Source organism: Stigmatopora argus, chromosome 13, assembly GCF_051989625.1.
Source record: "Stigmatopora argus isolate UIUO_Sarg chromosome 13, RoL_Sarg_1.0, whole genome shotgun sequence".
In the NCBI taxonomy this organism is placed as follows: Eukaryota; Metazoa; Chordata; class Actinopteri; order Syngnathiformes; family Syngnathidae; genus Stigmatopora; species Stigmatopora argus.
The window spans coordinates 1,682,227-1,698,950 of record NC_135399.1 but is presented as its reverse complement, the minus strand read 5'-3'; the positions used below and the strand labels follow the sequence as shown (position 1 = coordinate 1,698,950).

Sequence of the window (16,724 nt, the reverse complement as noted above, 5' to 3'; positions counted from 1 at the left end):
CTACTTCTTTTTTGGAACCATTCAGCCATGCCTACCTACACTGTCATACACATGGGACTAGCTGTGAACAATATGCAACAGAAGGAGCAACACCTCAAAGCCACTGGGAATTCAGAGATGGACAAAAGTGCCGGGAGAAGAAGCAACGCAACCATTCCATTATGGGATAAGATGGAAGAGCTGTCGGCGCTTACCAGACCAGAAATGGAGTCGAGGGGGTTCTACTCTGCTACTGTTGATTCTTCAGCTCCAGACTACTGAGGAACTGTGTGGATAAGCTTGTAAGAGTGACTCTGCATATTTTCAACCTCGATCACAGTCTGCAGAAGTTCACCATCTCAATGCGGCGCTAGACTTGGCGCCACAGTGACGCTTGGGACTTAGCTCTGTCACCAACAGTTTCCATATTTCAGCTCCCAGGTTAGCGGAGAGTCACATTCACCCACCAAAAGAACAACATGTGGCTCTCGAGCCATTGGTTCCCTAATCCTGCTTTAAAATAATGTGCATCTTTAGGTAGGTCATTTACTGGAGATATCATTTAGTTTGTAGTCAGAAGGTCTGTTGAATTTACGATCCTTTGTTGTCTGTGTAGGTAAAACAATTTTTACATAACTAATTAGATTACCTAGGCGGGTGGGTGGTGGCGGGGCGGACAAAGGAAGGAATTGAGGCTTTGTTCCTGACTGTTGAGATGTATGATCTTCCCTTGCCTCTTTAAATCTCAACTCATCTCCTATTTTGGTAAGGCTTGCTGCAGGACATGACTTGGGTGACACCCACTTGTTCATGTTTATATAGTCTTAAAAAGTGGCCGAGTCTTGGGAGCAGGGCCTTCCTTCCAGCCCGGAAGCCACTGAATGGTGGACAGGAGAGTATGGTCTAACTGTTCTGTCTCTGTGTTGTTTCAATATGTGTTATTGTTCTATGTTCTGTTTTGCTATGTTTTATTGTCTTGAAATCAAGTTTGTACCTTCTTCTGGCCACTTAAAAAATGAACGAATTTGCTATTAGAAGACACCAGCCTGGCTGTTTATTGGAGTACACACGAAAACATAGCATCTTCTACAAAAACTATTAAGTTGTTGACCTGGTTACTAGCTCAGGGATCTGAGTGCCACTTTGCTATTGTAGAGACCCTTATTCAATTTCCATTGTTGGTTAAGTTAGGAAGGGCATCCTGCCTAAAATGTGTGCTAAATCTGTCATGCAAATTGACTGTTCCGATATAGCAAGGAGAAAAGCCAAAAGCGATATATCAATGAAACGGTATAAATGTGTTGGGTAAAGAGGTCAAAGAAATGTTGCGGAAGTCCTATAATCAAGCATGCGAGGGCATGCCAATCAGTTTGGCTTGCGTTTCGAACAATGATGACCTGACTGATGCAGTGAGCGACGTGAAAGAAGCTTACTGGAAAATACAACTCGACAACCCAAGACTCTTTAATAGAGAGATGATACATATAAGCGCCTTGTTTATTCAACCAAGTTTTTGACACAGATTTGAAAGGGGCAACATAATGCCAGAAATGTGTGGGCTATCTTCACCGATAATGAAAAGACATCTGCCAGTGTCTAATGCAGTACTTCTATTTTTTTTTCCGTTGGTGGTTGGTGTCGTGGAAAACTAGAGAGGAGGGTCCGGTAGGCAGTCGAATCTCGGATTCAGGAGCAGTGTGGTTTTCGACCTGGCCGAGGAACAGTGGATCAGCTCTATAACCTTGGCGGGGTTCTTGGGCATGGGAGTTCGCCCAACCAGTTTACACGTGCTTTGCCGATTTGTAGAAGGGGTTCGACTGTTTCCCCCAGGGAATCTTGTGGGGGGTACTCCGGGAGTATGGGGTTCTGGAATCCCTGATATGTGGAGTCTGGTCCCTCTATGACCGGTATCAGAGTCTCATCCGCTGCTCGAGAGGAGTCAGATGAGTTGGCTTGGGCATCTGATTAGGATGCCCCTGGATGGCTCCTTAGTGAGGTGTTCCGGGCACGTCCCACCGGGAGGAGGACATGGGGCTGACCTAGGACGCGCTGGAGAGTGTCTCGGCTGGCCCGGGAACGCCTTGTGATCCGGCTGAAGCTGCTGCCCCCGTGAACCGACCTCAGATAAGTGGAAGATGAGATGAGACTACATTCTCTTTAAATATCAATTCATTACAGTATTTACAAGTGCATATAATTGTGTAGCATTTAATATCTACACTTTTTAATATTATATGGAAACAAAAATGTGCGTATGGTAAAAAAAATAGGGTTGATCCTACTTTTTTCGATTATCCCAGCAGTGGTGGACCGTTCTCTGCTGGCCTAAAATATATCTGAATCACACACAGACTGATGTTAATTATATTTTGTCCATGAATACTAAATAAATAATTTCATATTGTCTGTCAGCTTCCTTTTCATTGCTTCCAGATATGTGTTTTCATATTTAAGCATTTAACCAATCACATTTGAGCCATTATTTGTTGCCAGGGTCAGAAATCTACCTGCAGGCCTTCACAATCAGTTGTGCAGGCCATGTAGCATAAAATAAGCGTAGATAAATCTGTTGCTTTAACCAGTGAGATTTCGAGTTGGCGACACCAAGGCCTTCTCGCAGACGTAGGGATACCTCATCGCTTTCACAAACTATGATTGGCTAGTGATAGAGTGGACTAGCCAGAGATAGCTAACTGTACCTGTGGCGAGCCGGACAAGCAAATATATTGTTGTGTTGATTTAATAGCGGTTTTGTCAACCCGCAATGGCTGAAGGAGGAGAAGAAATTGATTTTGTTGCAGATTTACTGTCAAAGCCATTTTCAGGGTTTTCTTTGGGAATCCCTGGTTTCCTCCCACATTCCAAATACATGCATGGTAGGCTAATTGGACACACTAAATTGCCCCTAGGTATGAGTGTGAGTGCGAATGGTTGTCTGTCTCCTTGTGCCCTCCGATCGGCTGGCTATTAATACAGGGTGTCCCCTGCCTCTGGCCTAAAGTCAGCTGGGATAGGCTCCAGCACCCCTTGTGACCCCAATGAGGATAAAGCGGTTCAGAAAAAAAAGTAAGTTATTGAGGCTTGGATTGATTCAGATCTTGCACTGAAGGCGTAGGTTTGAAATGCACGGCCCGCCACTGTATCCCAACCATGTCTGGTCTCCATTATTCGCGAAATTCGAGGGAATACTGTACTAGTGTGATTTAATGTGAAAAATTTAAAAACAACAAAAAGTCAAATTTTGCTACACATTTCGATAACAAAAGTATTCCAAGGGAGAGGCGTGAAAAAAAAGTATTTCGGAGCGGATGCTAGAAGAAGTCACTTCAAGAAGTGGATTAAGACTGATTACAACATCCCATTTGAACGTGGAAAGCATTGGCTCTATGATGCCGCAAAGTTAGTACGCTGTAAACAAAAAGTGTAATTAGTGAATTGAAATATGATCCTTGTCCACGGTTAGTTCCTGATTCCTGTAACTCGCTAACCACTCGCCAACTCTCAATCAGGCGGGTAGGGGAATGGTTATCGTGTCGGCCTCACAGGGTTCGATCCCAGGGGGGACTTCATTATGTGGAGTTTGTATGTTCTCCCCGGGCCAGTGTGGGTTTTCTCTGGGTGCTTCAGTTCTCTTCCCACCTCCCAAAAACATGCATAGAATGCTGATTGAACACCAAACTGCCCCTATCTATGAGTGTGAGCATGAATGGTTGTCAGTTTCCTTGTGTCATGCGATTAATTGGCTGGCCACTGATTCAAGGTGTCCTCAGCCTAGTGCAAATAGTTAACTGGGACAGGCTCCAGCAACCCCGATGACCCTTGTGAGGATAAGCGGTTTGGAAAAGGAATAATATTGTAACAAATATTGACTGTTAATGATCCAAATTGGCTGCCCGGGGAACCAAGTGGTTAGCGCGTCAGCGTCACAGCTCTGGGGTCCTGGGTTCAAATCCAGGTCACGTCCACCTGTGTGGCATTTGCACGTTTTCCCCGGGCATGCATGGGTTTCCTCCGTATACTCTGGTTTCCTCCCATATTCCAAAAACATGCATGGTAGGCTGATTGGACACACTAATTTGCCCCTAGGTATGGGTGTGAGTGTGCATGGTTGTCCGTCACCTTGTGCCCTGCGATCAGCTGGCCACCGATTCAGGGTGTCCCCCATCTGTGGCCCGGAGTCAGCTGGGATAGGCTCCAGCATAAGAGTTACAGAAAACAATTGGCCTCCATTATTGCCAACAAAGGGTACATAAAGAATGGAAATGAACTTTTGGTGTTGACCAAATACACACTGATGTTGTAATCAGTCTCAATCCTAATGAGGATAAAGCGGTTCAGAAAATGAGAGATGAAATAAGATGAGATGAAAAGTATCTTTGAGTAAGATAGCAGCAGGCCTGGTTTATAGTGTTGTTTACCTGAGCAGAGGATGCCCTCATGTCGGGCGCACGAGAAGTCGTCGCACTCACAGAAACCGCCGTATATCTGGCCAAACTCCGATTCGTAGCATAGGCACTGGTTGCAGCTGCATTCTCCACGTCCGCTACACAACTGCTTGTCCTCACTTTCGCGGCATGTATCTATGTGTATGCTGCTTGCCTCCCCCTCCTGACACTCACAACGGACACCAAGGTGGCCCAAGTCACACAAGCAGCTCCCGCACATGTATGTGCCTACCAAAACAAAGAATTTACTCTTATTTAAAATACATAAAATACAGTATAATGATAACATTATCAATAAAGTATATACAGGAAGGCCGGAGCCTGGGATAGAACTTTCGAAGCGAGTTGGGTAAAAAATCATGGTTAAATCATGTGTTAAGTTCCCCAACTCTAGTCTCTTATGAGGTTGTGGGTGTTTTCACACTTACATGTATGTATGTACAGTGGGGCAAATACGTATTTAGTCAACCACCAATTGTGCAAGTTCTCCTACTTGAAAAGATTAGAGAGGTGTGTAATTGTCAACATGGGTAAACCTCAACCATGAGAGACAGAATGAGGAGAATAAAAACTGAAAATCACATTGTTTGAATTTTAATGAATTTATTTCCAAATTAGAGTGGAAAAAAGTATTTGGTCACCTATAAACAAGCAAAATTTCTGTCTGTCAAAGAGGTCTAACTTCTAATGAGGTCTTCACTCGTTACCTGTATTAATAGTATATGTTTTAACTCATTATCGGTATAAGGACACCCGTCCACAACCTCAGTCTCTCACACTCCACTATGGCCAAGACCAAAAAGCTGTCAAAGGACACCAGAGACCTGGACAATGCTGGGAAGACAGAACCTGCAATAGGTAAAACGCTTGGTGTAAAGAAATCAACTGTGGGAGCGATTAGTAGAAAATGGAAGACATACAAGACCACTGATAATCTCCCTCGATCTGGGGCTCCATGCAAGATCTCACCCCGTGGCGTGCATCAAAATGATAACAAGAACGGTGAGCAAAAATCCCAGAAACCACACAGAGGGCCCTAGTGAATGACCTATCAGTAACGCAATGCGCCGCCAGGGACTCAAATCCTGCACTGCCAGACGTGTCCCCCTGCTGAAGCCAGTACACATCCAGGCCCGGCTGCCGTTCGTTAGAGAGCATTTGGATGATCCAGAAGAGGACTGGGAGAATGTGTTATGGTCAGATGAAACCAAAATAGAACTTTTTGGTAGAAACGCAGGTTCTCTTGGAGGAGAAAGTACACTGAATTGTGTCCGAAGAAGACCATAACCCAGGGGTCGGGAACCTTTTTGACAGAGAGAGCCATAAACAATTCATATTTTCTAATGTTATTTCTTGAGAGCCATTCTCAGAATTGAAAAGTAAAAATACATGAACAGTGTGATTTTTTTTGTCATTTCAACACTTTTAAAGTACAAAAAGTCTCAGAATTCTTTTGACAACATTGTTATGCTGTTCCTAATACATCAGTATCAATGATATCATGCATGCAGAAGAGTAATAAAAAACAAAATTATGATTAAAGTGGTGGTAGAGGTAGTGTCAACGCCACAGTGATGCTCATATTAGTGCGTTCGGGACTCAGCTCTCTCACCGGTGATTTCCATATTTTACCTCACAGGTTAGTGGAGAGCCATACGCACCCATGGAAAGAGCCACATATGGCTCCCGAGCCATAGGTTCCCTACCTCTGCCATAACCACTGTGAAGCATGGGGGTGGAAACATCATGCTTTGGGGCTGTTTTTCTGCAAAAGGACCAGGACGACTGATCTGTGTAAAGGATAGAATGAATGGGGCCATGTATCGAGAGATTTTGAGTGAAACTCTCCTTCCATCAGCCAGGACATTGAAGATGAGACGTGGCTGGGTCTTTCAACACGACAATGATCCCAAACACTCAGCCAGGGCAACAAGGGAGTGGCTTCGTAAGAAGCATTTCAAGGTCCTGGAGCGGCCGAGCCAGTCTCCAGATCTCAACCCCATACAAAATCTGTGGAGGAAGTGTAAAGTCCGTGTTGCCCAACGACAGCCCCAAAACATCACTGCTAGAGGAGATCTGCATGGAGGAAAGGGCCAACATACCAGCAACAGTGTGTGAAGAGTTACAGAAAGTTTTGCCTCCGTTATTGCCAACAAAGGGTACATAATAAAGTATTGAGATGAACTTTTGGTATTGACCAAATACTTATTTTCTACCATGATTTGCAAATAAATTCTTTAAAAATCAAACTATGTGATTTTCTCTTTTTTTCCACATTCTGTCTCTTATGGTTGAGGTTTACCCATGTTGACAATTACAGGCCTCTCTAATATTTTCAAGTAGAATAACTTGCACAATTGGTGGTTGACTAAATACTTATTTGCCCCACTGTATAGGAAAAATATTTTTTTAATCATGGATCGGAAAAAATGAATGAGGAGTGATTGTCTTTCCAAAATAATCACAATGCAATGGATGAGCAAACATAGAAAGAAGTTACCAATGGAGCTGCAGATCGTGCTGTTGATTTGGGCCACCTGGGTGCAGCTGCATTCACACTGGTACTTGACAGTGACTTGCAGACGGTCTTTAAAGCCCACGGGCTTGATTGTAAAACTATGGTCGGTGCCATGAGGATGACAACTCCTTGCCTCCACACTCACATTAAATGAAACCTGGATTGAGAAATGGGAACAAATTGAGACTAGACTTCACAGATTGAAAAGCAGTCTTCGTGGACGAGTACAGATCTGGTGAAATCAGTTTCAAATTTCAACCCGTGCTCCTAAAAAGAGTCTATCTATGAGGTTTAAAGATTAATTAATGTTAACTCTAACATGAGAAAATTACAGAAATGACCATTTTCTTACCAGAAGTTTAAGATCTTGTGGCAGCCAGATTGCTTCTAATGTCAAAATATCTCAATTCTGTCAATGGTTCATTACTCCATTAGTTGTGACTTTCGAACAAGATGTAAGATAAAATGACAAAGTTGCTTGGCAATTGCTTGTTCATATTGTATCAGTTTTTATAAGTATAGAAAACATCATTGTCATAAGAAACTTGCCCAGAGTTTGGTCGTTGTCATGGAGACTTGACAGTGATTAATCGGACTTTGCCCAAAGTTTGGATCATTGTCATAGAAACTAAACTATACAGACGCTCCCCTACTTACGAACATACGACTTACGAACAACGGTACATACGAACATGTCTGCAAATTGCGTTTAAGTCGAAAAATGTTCGTAAGTTCGTTTTTGTATTTTTTTCCGAGTAGTGCTTCTTTCCGCCGCTAATACGCCTGGCGCTGTGAGGGCTCAGCTCACCCAGCATCTACCTTCTTCGTTGCAATGCGGAAGTGCGTGAACGTATCTGTTAGAATAATGATTCAAACCTTTTAAATCATTATTAGTAATATTTAATTAAAAAAGGAAAAACATCTTTCAACAAACTCTGCTTACAACTTGCAAGGAAAATGCGCTGTGACGTCGTCTTAGCCCCCAGTGCATTCTGACGAGCGGCATACTCTTCGGTACATTTAGCGGCACATAACCAAAACATTCAAAGGTAATCTGATTTAAACAATTGCCATTGAAAGAAAAACACCTGCGTAAGAATTTGCAGTATAAGCATAATAATTTCTTTATAAGGTAAACTGCCGGTGTCCCAGACAAAACAATTTATGAGTCCTTCGTAGATCTCCCAGTAAACAGTCCTTGGAGGGTGAGGTGTTATGTCAACAAGCTGGAGCCAGCAGGGTGACCTCGAGTTTGTCCCAGTCTTATACAAAAGTAATTAAAATGCCTTATTACTTATTAAAAATGCTTACAACACATATAGAATATTCCATAATAATTCTAACATTCCCTCCTTTTACTATATGTTTGTTATTCATTTTATGACAAAATCAAAAAAGACAGGGATATCTCCGTTGGCTGTTTTAATTTTACCCGCTTAGGCTCTACTCGTTCGGCAGGTCTGAAAATCAGAAAATAAGATCATTTTCGTCCAATCCATCCTCGTAATTACCATGCTCCTGGAATTCACTGTTAGTGTCAGCACGTTTCATCAGTAGGAGATATAATTCATGCAATCTGGAATTTGTAGGGGCAATCGCAGTGGTTATAAGTCGGCTCATCAAAGATCTTAAGCAGGGAATAATACAACACCCACATAATGTCAAAATCGTAGCAAAAAGGGCTACCACAAATTAGGCCAAATCATTATTAGTGAGGCCACAAATCTGTCAGCGGACATTATTCTACTCCAGGATGCTTTTTCATCTTGCGGTTTAGGGTCTGCAGGCCATCGTTGGCCCTGGTGTGGGACCCAGTGGGGGGCGTGTTGTTGAGTGCAACATTTTCAAACGTTGCATACGCCCCCTGCTCCTTCAAGAAGCATTTCAACCGCTGCACGATCCTGGAACGCCGTCAGACTAGTGGCTGCCAGTTGTTCCTTTATCGCCACAAATCCCTGTTCAGTATAATTTCCAAGTTTTTGGACATTGTAATGCAGGTAATTTATCCAATCAACATTTTTGTTTGGAGTAATTAAAAGAAAAATATACTCCCAACCTGCTGCGATCTGATTAGCCAACTTATACTCATCCTCATGGATGCCAATCGCATCAATGTATGTCGGATCACCCTCTCTCCATGCGACGCCGTCGCGAGGGGCCCGCCATCATACCGGATTTCTGTGCAGCCAATTGTATCTCCTCTACTGTAGATGGAAAAACAGACACTGGTAACAGCAGTGAGACCAAGGCACAAAGTCCTGCTGTCATTTTGGCAGGAGTCGTATAATTTGTTTTGACCCCACCACCACTATAGGTCAGAACGTGGTACCAGGGTGTAGTCGGTTTTAGGACGTGGGCATTTATCGCCTCCAGCAGACCATGCCCTGTAAGGTTTTAAGCAGGTAAAATGATTTAAAAGCGACATGTGTTGAAAAGTTCTTGTAACTGGGTAGACATTATTCCATTTCTCACAATTGGGGCTTACATTTTCATTTGTCATTATCTCCATTACACAATCAGGAGTAATTTGCGCGGGTACTACTCGTAAGAGAGGGCGGGGCCCCATACATGTTATGCAGGTTTGATTTATAGTAATAGCTGCATTTTCCATCAACAATAACCAATTTTTCTTACCGCCTCCCGTTTTGGGAACTCCCCGTTGCAGAAATGAATTCTCTGGTCATTTCAGATTTTAATTTTACTAGGGCGAATCCGGGTGTTTCCATCTCTGACGATTTTCTCCACCTGCCCATGGACTTAGGAAAAACGTCAGACAAGGATCCACAAGTTAATTTGTCAGTCTGAATAATGATTTGTAATGCCCCCACCGTATGGTTTAATTTTATCGAAGGCCTGATGGTTTTTTTCGCACGGGTGTGTCATCCAAGCTTGCCAATCTAGACCAGTTTCTGCAACAAGGTTTCCCCAATCTGTTTTAGGACTGTTATGTACCACACATATTCTATAAAATCCATGTGTATCCTTTGAAATGGATATGTAGCTTTTGTAGCTTGACATAAGGGGGAATCGCCCGTGTTTTGGCCATATATCTGCATATAGATTGAATATATAACCTCCCCCTTTTTTGAGGCATGAAATTTACCATGACTCAAAATGGCAGCCCTCCCAGATAAGTCTTTTGTTTTTGTTTAGTCCCCCAGGTTCCCAAAATTTCCCATTGCAGAAATCAAAAAATTTCATTTGGCGAAATTCTTTTCTTTTTGTTTCTGTCCTACTCTGCCACCGCCGTCCTCGAAAGGCTTATCAGCGATTTCAGAAATATTCCACCTTGATATTAGAATATTGATATATCTTGGTGGCCAGCCAATTAAAACACAAAAGACAGACACTCATCCACGCTCGCACTCATAATCAAGGAATTTGCTTTGAGTGCTCCCCCAATCATCCACAATTTTGGTTTGTTGGAGTACAACTGGAGTACCCAGAGAAAACCTACGAATTCTTGAGGACACCAGGAATACTCCACACTCCGGAAGGTCTGGATCCACTTCGCATTAGTAGATCCTCCAACCGCAAGATTGATGCCTGAAGAAACTAGATAATTAATGTATTAGATTCACATGCCACATATCTAAAAATAGAAATTTGTTCAATTGCCATTGCCCCTTACCCCATTCAGTCAGCATGTAGATTGCCATGCGAGTGGCTGTGATTAACTATCTATTCGCCAATAATGCAATAACGGAAAAGTTGCACACATTGAAACACACACACACCCCCTTTTAGTATTTTAACCGTTTGCAAAAAACTTTATCTCATTGTTCTGCATTAAGTTACACCCCCTTTCAATGTTATCGAATTTTGCCCATTCTAGTCAACCCATCTACTTAAAGCATTTCTCCAAGGTTGATATTTTATAATTTGGAGCTGTTATTTTTAAAACATAGACATTATTTCACTTGTTTCACACCATGGAAGGCCCTACCAGACTTTGTTGTAGATAGTCCCCTTTATCTAAGCTTGTTATTGCCCATCGTTATCACCGTAACATTCAGGTGTATTAACCCCATAATTGCAATGCAGTAAGTTTTGGCTAAATTCTTAATGTGTATGCCTCTAAAGCAATAGACAGTAATAACGTCCCAATAGTCATCAATATGACCTATAGCAAAGCATACGCCCCCTTCAGGTCAAACAAGGAAAGTCTTTTGTGCACCTAAAGACGCTCCATGTTTCTTCTAGGGAAACTATGCCTATCCTTAACCAATTATCTTATCTACCCCAGCCAGGTTCAATTTACCTAACAATTTGGACGAATGCCATGAAATTTCTCATTTCCGCATTGTTAATTTCATGTCTGATTTCTTTAACAACCAAATAACCCTTAATACCTAAGACATAAATTGCAAATCACCCCATACTATGTTTACTTAAGATAAGAGCCATTTCTTATAGCTCCCTGTTACCACAAGAAAAATCTACAATAATTAAATTAGAGAAATCCACCTTTTACTAGGCATTTCCTAATTACAATTTTCAATGCTTAATAAAGGATCCACAAATTGTCACCAATATGCCATAATATTGTAAAAAAATCCATTCATTTTTCTTTTACCCAGCCAATCTCCTATATTAAAGTAAAAAGATAATAATAATAATAGTATTATTCCTAATTCCAAAGCTTTTACCAAATCAATCTTTGCCAAACAGATTTTCTATCACCTCGAAAGACATTTCTGATTAAATCCCAAAAATAAATGCGAAGATAATCGCGGAACTCTGCATCCCTTGCAGACCATGTTTTGTTCTTATTCTGAAATGTTTAAACGGAAGCGCGCCCTTACCCGCTGACTGTGACCTTCACGCTCGCTGCAGAAGCAGCAGCCTTATCTTTTGTTTACAAATTCCAAAGTGCTCTCTTTTCTTTGTGTCCAATGCTTCCCCTCCTGTGCCTCCTGTGAGCAATTATTTTTTAGAGAAGACTAAATTAATAAACTAAATTAATTACTCTCCCGATATCCAACTATATCATCATATCATCATAGTTTGCCAAGACCCCATAATTACAATATGCTGCAAGCACAACTATAACATAGCAAAACCCATTTCTGCCCTCAAGTTTGCTTCAGCACCCCCAAGGCCAATTATTTTAATATTCAGCCGCACCAAAACAGAGCGCTCCCCCCGCAATCAAAGTATTATTCGGCAAGTTTAGAGTCTGACCAAAACGCAGTTTTGGCAACCCCGCTAAACATTTAATTGGTCGTTTTGTATTTCTTTTCGACTGTTAACCAAAACATTCCCTTTGGCAGGATAAAACCAAGATAATCCGCAATAAGCCATTTCATTCCATTAAATTGACAGTACATTTAGGTACTCTTAACAAAGTATGCCTAGGACTTGGAAATAACCATTTTAATTGCCATTTTACAACTTTCAGCATCACACAAAAAAATCCAATTGAATTCATTCCCAAAGAATGTGATCTCTGGTTTAAAATTAGCTCAACATCCTCATGTTCAAAATCCTCATTCAAATCATTTTGAGCAGGCCTGCCTTGTTTTCAGAGACCTTTTTGTCCAGGCAATCACGCGATATATGTAATATATATAAGTATAATTTGAATGAGCATGCAACACATTTGAATGAGCATGCAACACATTTTTTAGCTGCTCCTGATAAATGCTGCCCACCGCGTGGTCTTCAGCGAGGCCGCTGTTGGCCTTAAAACAAGCCGTCATCCTGATTTGATATTCTGCAAAAGGCTCACCATCCCTCTGCTTAGCTCTGCTGATCACGGTATAATTAACTTTTGTTTTAAACTTCCCCGTAACCCGATCAATCAGTTCATGCACTCTTAAATTCAAATTACGCCCGTCATGACACAACGGGCCACCATCAGCTTTTGGATTCGAACATCCAAATTTAGTAGGAGCCTGCTCCTTGCCCACTTTAGTATTAGCAACTTCGATCATGGGATATTGTTCAATAACACATCACTCATTGGCGGCGCCCCGGCCTGGGGAGATAGTGTTTTCTCCCCATGTCCCCCACGGGCCCTCCCGACCTGGTCATATTTGTCGGAGGGGGCCCTCCTTTTTAACAACAACAACAACACATTTCTTCCCCACCGGGCAAGTCTCCCCGTCCTCTTTTCTGTGGAATAACACAGCCTCTGTGTCTCCAGTCCCAACGTTATCAACTGATTTAACCCATGTATCATAAACCAATAATAGGTATCATTATATCCCTCCTGCTCCATTTTGTTAAGATTTCCCCCATGCTTAGCACGTATTTTATCCTGCAGTATCAATATCTTATGCATATTAAGCTGGCCAGCAAATCCATATTTATTTATCCATAAGTTTAGGTGTTTAACCCTTGTAGCGCTTTGATTTTCAACAAATTTCCAATCTTTACACGGCAGACGCATCTTTGGATCGTCGTCAATAGCCGCTTTTACATTTGCGCTGCCCATTTTTAGAAGGGAGCGCGCTCGCACTTAGTTATCAGTTAGCAAATTCTTTTTCCGCGGAACGACACACGTAACACACGCAACACAAATGTATACCCTAGCCTGATATACTGTCAGAGTTATATTTGTACCTATCCGGACCGCGGTACAGGACACCCCGAACTGCCCCAAGTTTTATAGACTCATGCTCTGTCTCGTTACCTGGCATCGACTAGTATACCCAGGGTTTTAAAATCGCTAATCCCCAGGACGCGAGCCTTACTTCTCAAAATAAGGCCTTCGCGTGTGATGCCCTTCACGCACTCGGAACCCGTCAACAATATGCAGCCATCACACGCGGGCTCGGCAGAAATGTCGAAAGATGCTTACCAAGAGGATAGTCGTCAACCGATTAGAAAACAGGCGCTGCTGAGAAATAGTCCGGCCTGGAAAAGGGATTCTCGCCGTGCACGGTCACTCCAGATATTAAACTGCAGCGTCTGGATTCCTTATCGATGTGTTGACCCCGGCTACTCGAAGGACCAAATGTTAGAATAATGATTCAAACCTTTTAAATCATTATTAGTAATATTTAATTAAAAAAGGAAAAACATCTTTCAACAAACTCTGCTTACAACTTGCAAGGAAAATGCGCTGTGACGTCGTCTTAGCCCCCAGTGCATTCTGACGAGCGGCATACTCTTCGGTACATTTAGCGGCACATAACCAAAACATTCAAAGGTAATCTGATTTAAACAATTGCCATTGAAAGAAAAACACCTGCGTAAGAATTTGCAGTATAAGCATAATAATTTCTTTATAAGGTAAACTGCCGGTGTCCCAGACAAAACAATTTATGAGTCCTTCGTAGATCTCCCAGTAAACAGTCCTTGGAGGGTGAGGTGTTATGTCAACAAGCTGGAGCCAGCAGGGTGACCTCGAGTTTGTCCCAGTCTTATACAAAAGTAATTAAAATGCCTTATTACTTATTAAAAATGCTTACAACACATATAGAATATTCCATAATAATTCTAACAGTATCTCCAGTGCGCAAAGAACCTTTTTCATTTGTATCATTAAATATCTCGTGCATCCATTATTGAATATGGTTGGTAAAAGGCGAAAGGTTTCTATTGAGGGAGTTGCAAGGAAGAGGCAAGCAATTTCATTTGAAACGAGTGGCAATAATAACGAAGCTTGATGCGCGTGAGAGTGGTGAGCGTTTCACGGGCATACAACTTAAATCGTTCGACCGTCAGTACCATTTATAAACAGAAAGATCGAGCAGCAGGACCCAAATATTGAACGTTGCACAAAGTTTGCAAATCAATTGAATGATGCCATACAGTGCTACCGCATCATTTATGATGAAAAAAAGAAGAAAACTGTGTAATCGTCGTTAGATCGCTTCTTTTGGCCAGTTTCTAATACATAAATCTCTCTCTCTCTCTCTATACAGTACTGTACATATTCTCTCCATTTTATTAAATGTTTTTTTCAGTACAAACCAATGCGTGTTACTTATACAAGCCTTAAACATACAAATGCACTTATATAAACCTTCAATATACTTATATAGGCCTTAAACATAAATTATAATACAAAATATAGCACTGAATCAACTTACAAACAAATTCAACTTATGAACAATCGCTCGGAACCTAACTCGTTCGTAAGTAGGGGAGCGTCTGTACTCTGTTTGCCTATATAAAGACTGACACACTGTTAATTCGGAGAGAGTTGCAAGGACAACAGACTGAGCGGTTCACAGCTGTTTGAGCTCTCTCCCCATCCAGCAGTCCGGTAATAAACCTATTTCCTATTACATTGATCTCACTCTTTCTTAACCTGTTCCTGAAGTTGTATTTTCAGATCTATCATACTTTTGTGCCAATCCCCAAGACCCAACAAGCCAACAATTGCCTTCCTGCAATGAGGGTGCAGCAGTCTATTGCTGAAAGAGCTTCGGAGTTGCTGAAAGAGCTTCGGAGAGACTCCACAGACTCATGCAGGGGGTGGGAGGTGCTGTCCATGATGGACATCATCCTGGTCAGCATCCTCCGCTCTCCCACTTCCTCCACAGAGTCCAAAGGACAGCCCAGAACAGAGCTGGCCCTCCTCACCAGCTTATTCAGCCTGTCCCTGTCCCTCTCCGTGCTCCCACATCCCCAACAGAGCACTGCATAAAACACAGTAGATGCCACCACAGTGTCGTAGAAAGTCCTCGGCAATGTCCTGCACACTCCAAAGGATCGTAGACTCCTCAGTAGGTAGAGGCGGCTGTGGCCCCTTTTGTACAGGGCATCTATGTTTGTGGACCAGTCTAGTTTGTTGTTGAGGTGAACACCCAGGTACTTCAAATTATCCACAATTTCAATGTCTGTACCCTGGATGATCATCTGAGTGGTCTGTTGAGGATTCCTCTGAAAATCGATGACCATTTCCTTTGTCTTACTGATGTTGATGTAGAGGTGGTTTTGCCTACACCAGTCAACAAAGGCTGTGATGACTCTTCTGTACTCTAGGTCGTTCCCGTCTAGCACTTGTCCAACAATAGCGGTGTCGTCAGAGAACTTCTGGAGGTGGCAGGTGTCTGTATTATGTTTGAAGTCTGATGTGTAGAGGGAGAAGAGGAGTGGGGAGAGCACTGTGCCTTGTGGGGCCCCCGTGCTGCAAGCTACCACATCAGACGTACAGTCCTGGAGTCGATGATCCATACGGCTAGGTGGTTCCTTACTCCAGCCTCTTCCAGTTTCCCTCCCAGTAGGACCGGCTGAATGGTGTTGAACGCACTGGAGAGGTCAAAAAACATCATTCTCACTATGCTTCCCGTGTTCTCCAGGTGTGAAAGAGACCTGTGCATCAGGTAGGTGGTAGCATCTTCCACACCAATGCCTGGACGATAGGCGAAATGCAGAGGGTCCAGTTCTGCATTCATCAGGGGGCTGAGGTGATTGAGGATGATCCACTCCAATGTCTTGATCAGGTGAGAGGTTAATGCTACCGGCCTGAAGTGGTTTGGCTCCCTGGGGTTCGCAGTCTTTGGAACTGGGACCACACAGGAAGTTTTCCCCAAGGTGGGGACCTGCTGCAGACTGAGGCTGAGGTTGAAAATATGCAGAATCACTTTGCCAAGCTGATCCGCACACTCTCTCAGTAGTCTGGAGCTGAGGCCGTCTGGACCGGTAGCCTTCCTTGCCTCGATCTTCTTTAGCTGTTTTATCACCTGATCGACAGTAATGCAGAGACCGGTGGAAGAGGGGGAGGAAGAGGAGGAGGAGAACGAGGAGGAGAGTTGCTTCTGGTCTGGGGGGTCAGGGGAGTGGGGGCAGGACTGAATCTGTTAAAGAACTGAATCAGTTCATTG

At 42.8% G+C, this 16,724-nt stretch overlaps 1 protein-coding gene across 1 annotated transcript in view; it reads right to left on the bottom strand.

Moving 5' to 3' along the window:
• The window catches only part of itgb5 (integrin, beta 5), a 95,006-nt gene that overhangs the window by 38,751 nt on the left and 39,531 nt on the right, over window positions 1–16,724 (bottom strand). The window contains exons 10-11 of the mRNA XM_077617384.1: window positions 6,925–7,099; window positions 4,398–4,652 (exon numbers count right to left, since the gene is read on the bottom strand). Coding sequence (XP_077473510.1) covers window positions 4,398–4,652; window positions 6,925–7,099 — 430 coding nt within the window. The remainder of the gene's footprint in view (window positions 1–4,397; window positions 4,653–6,924; window positions 7,100–16,724) is intronic.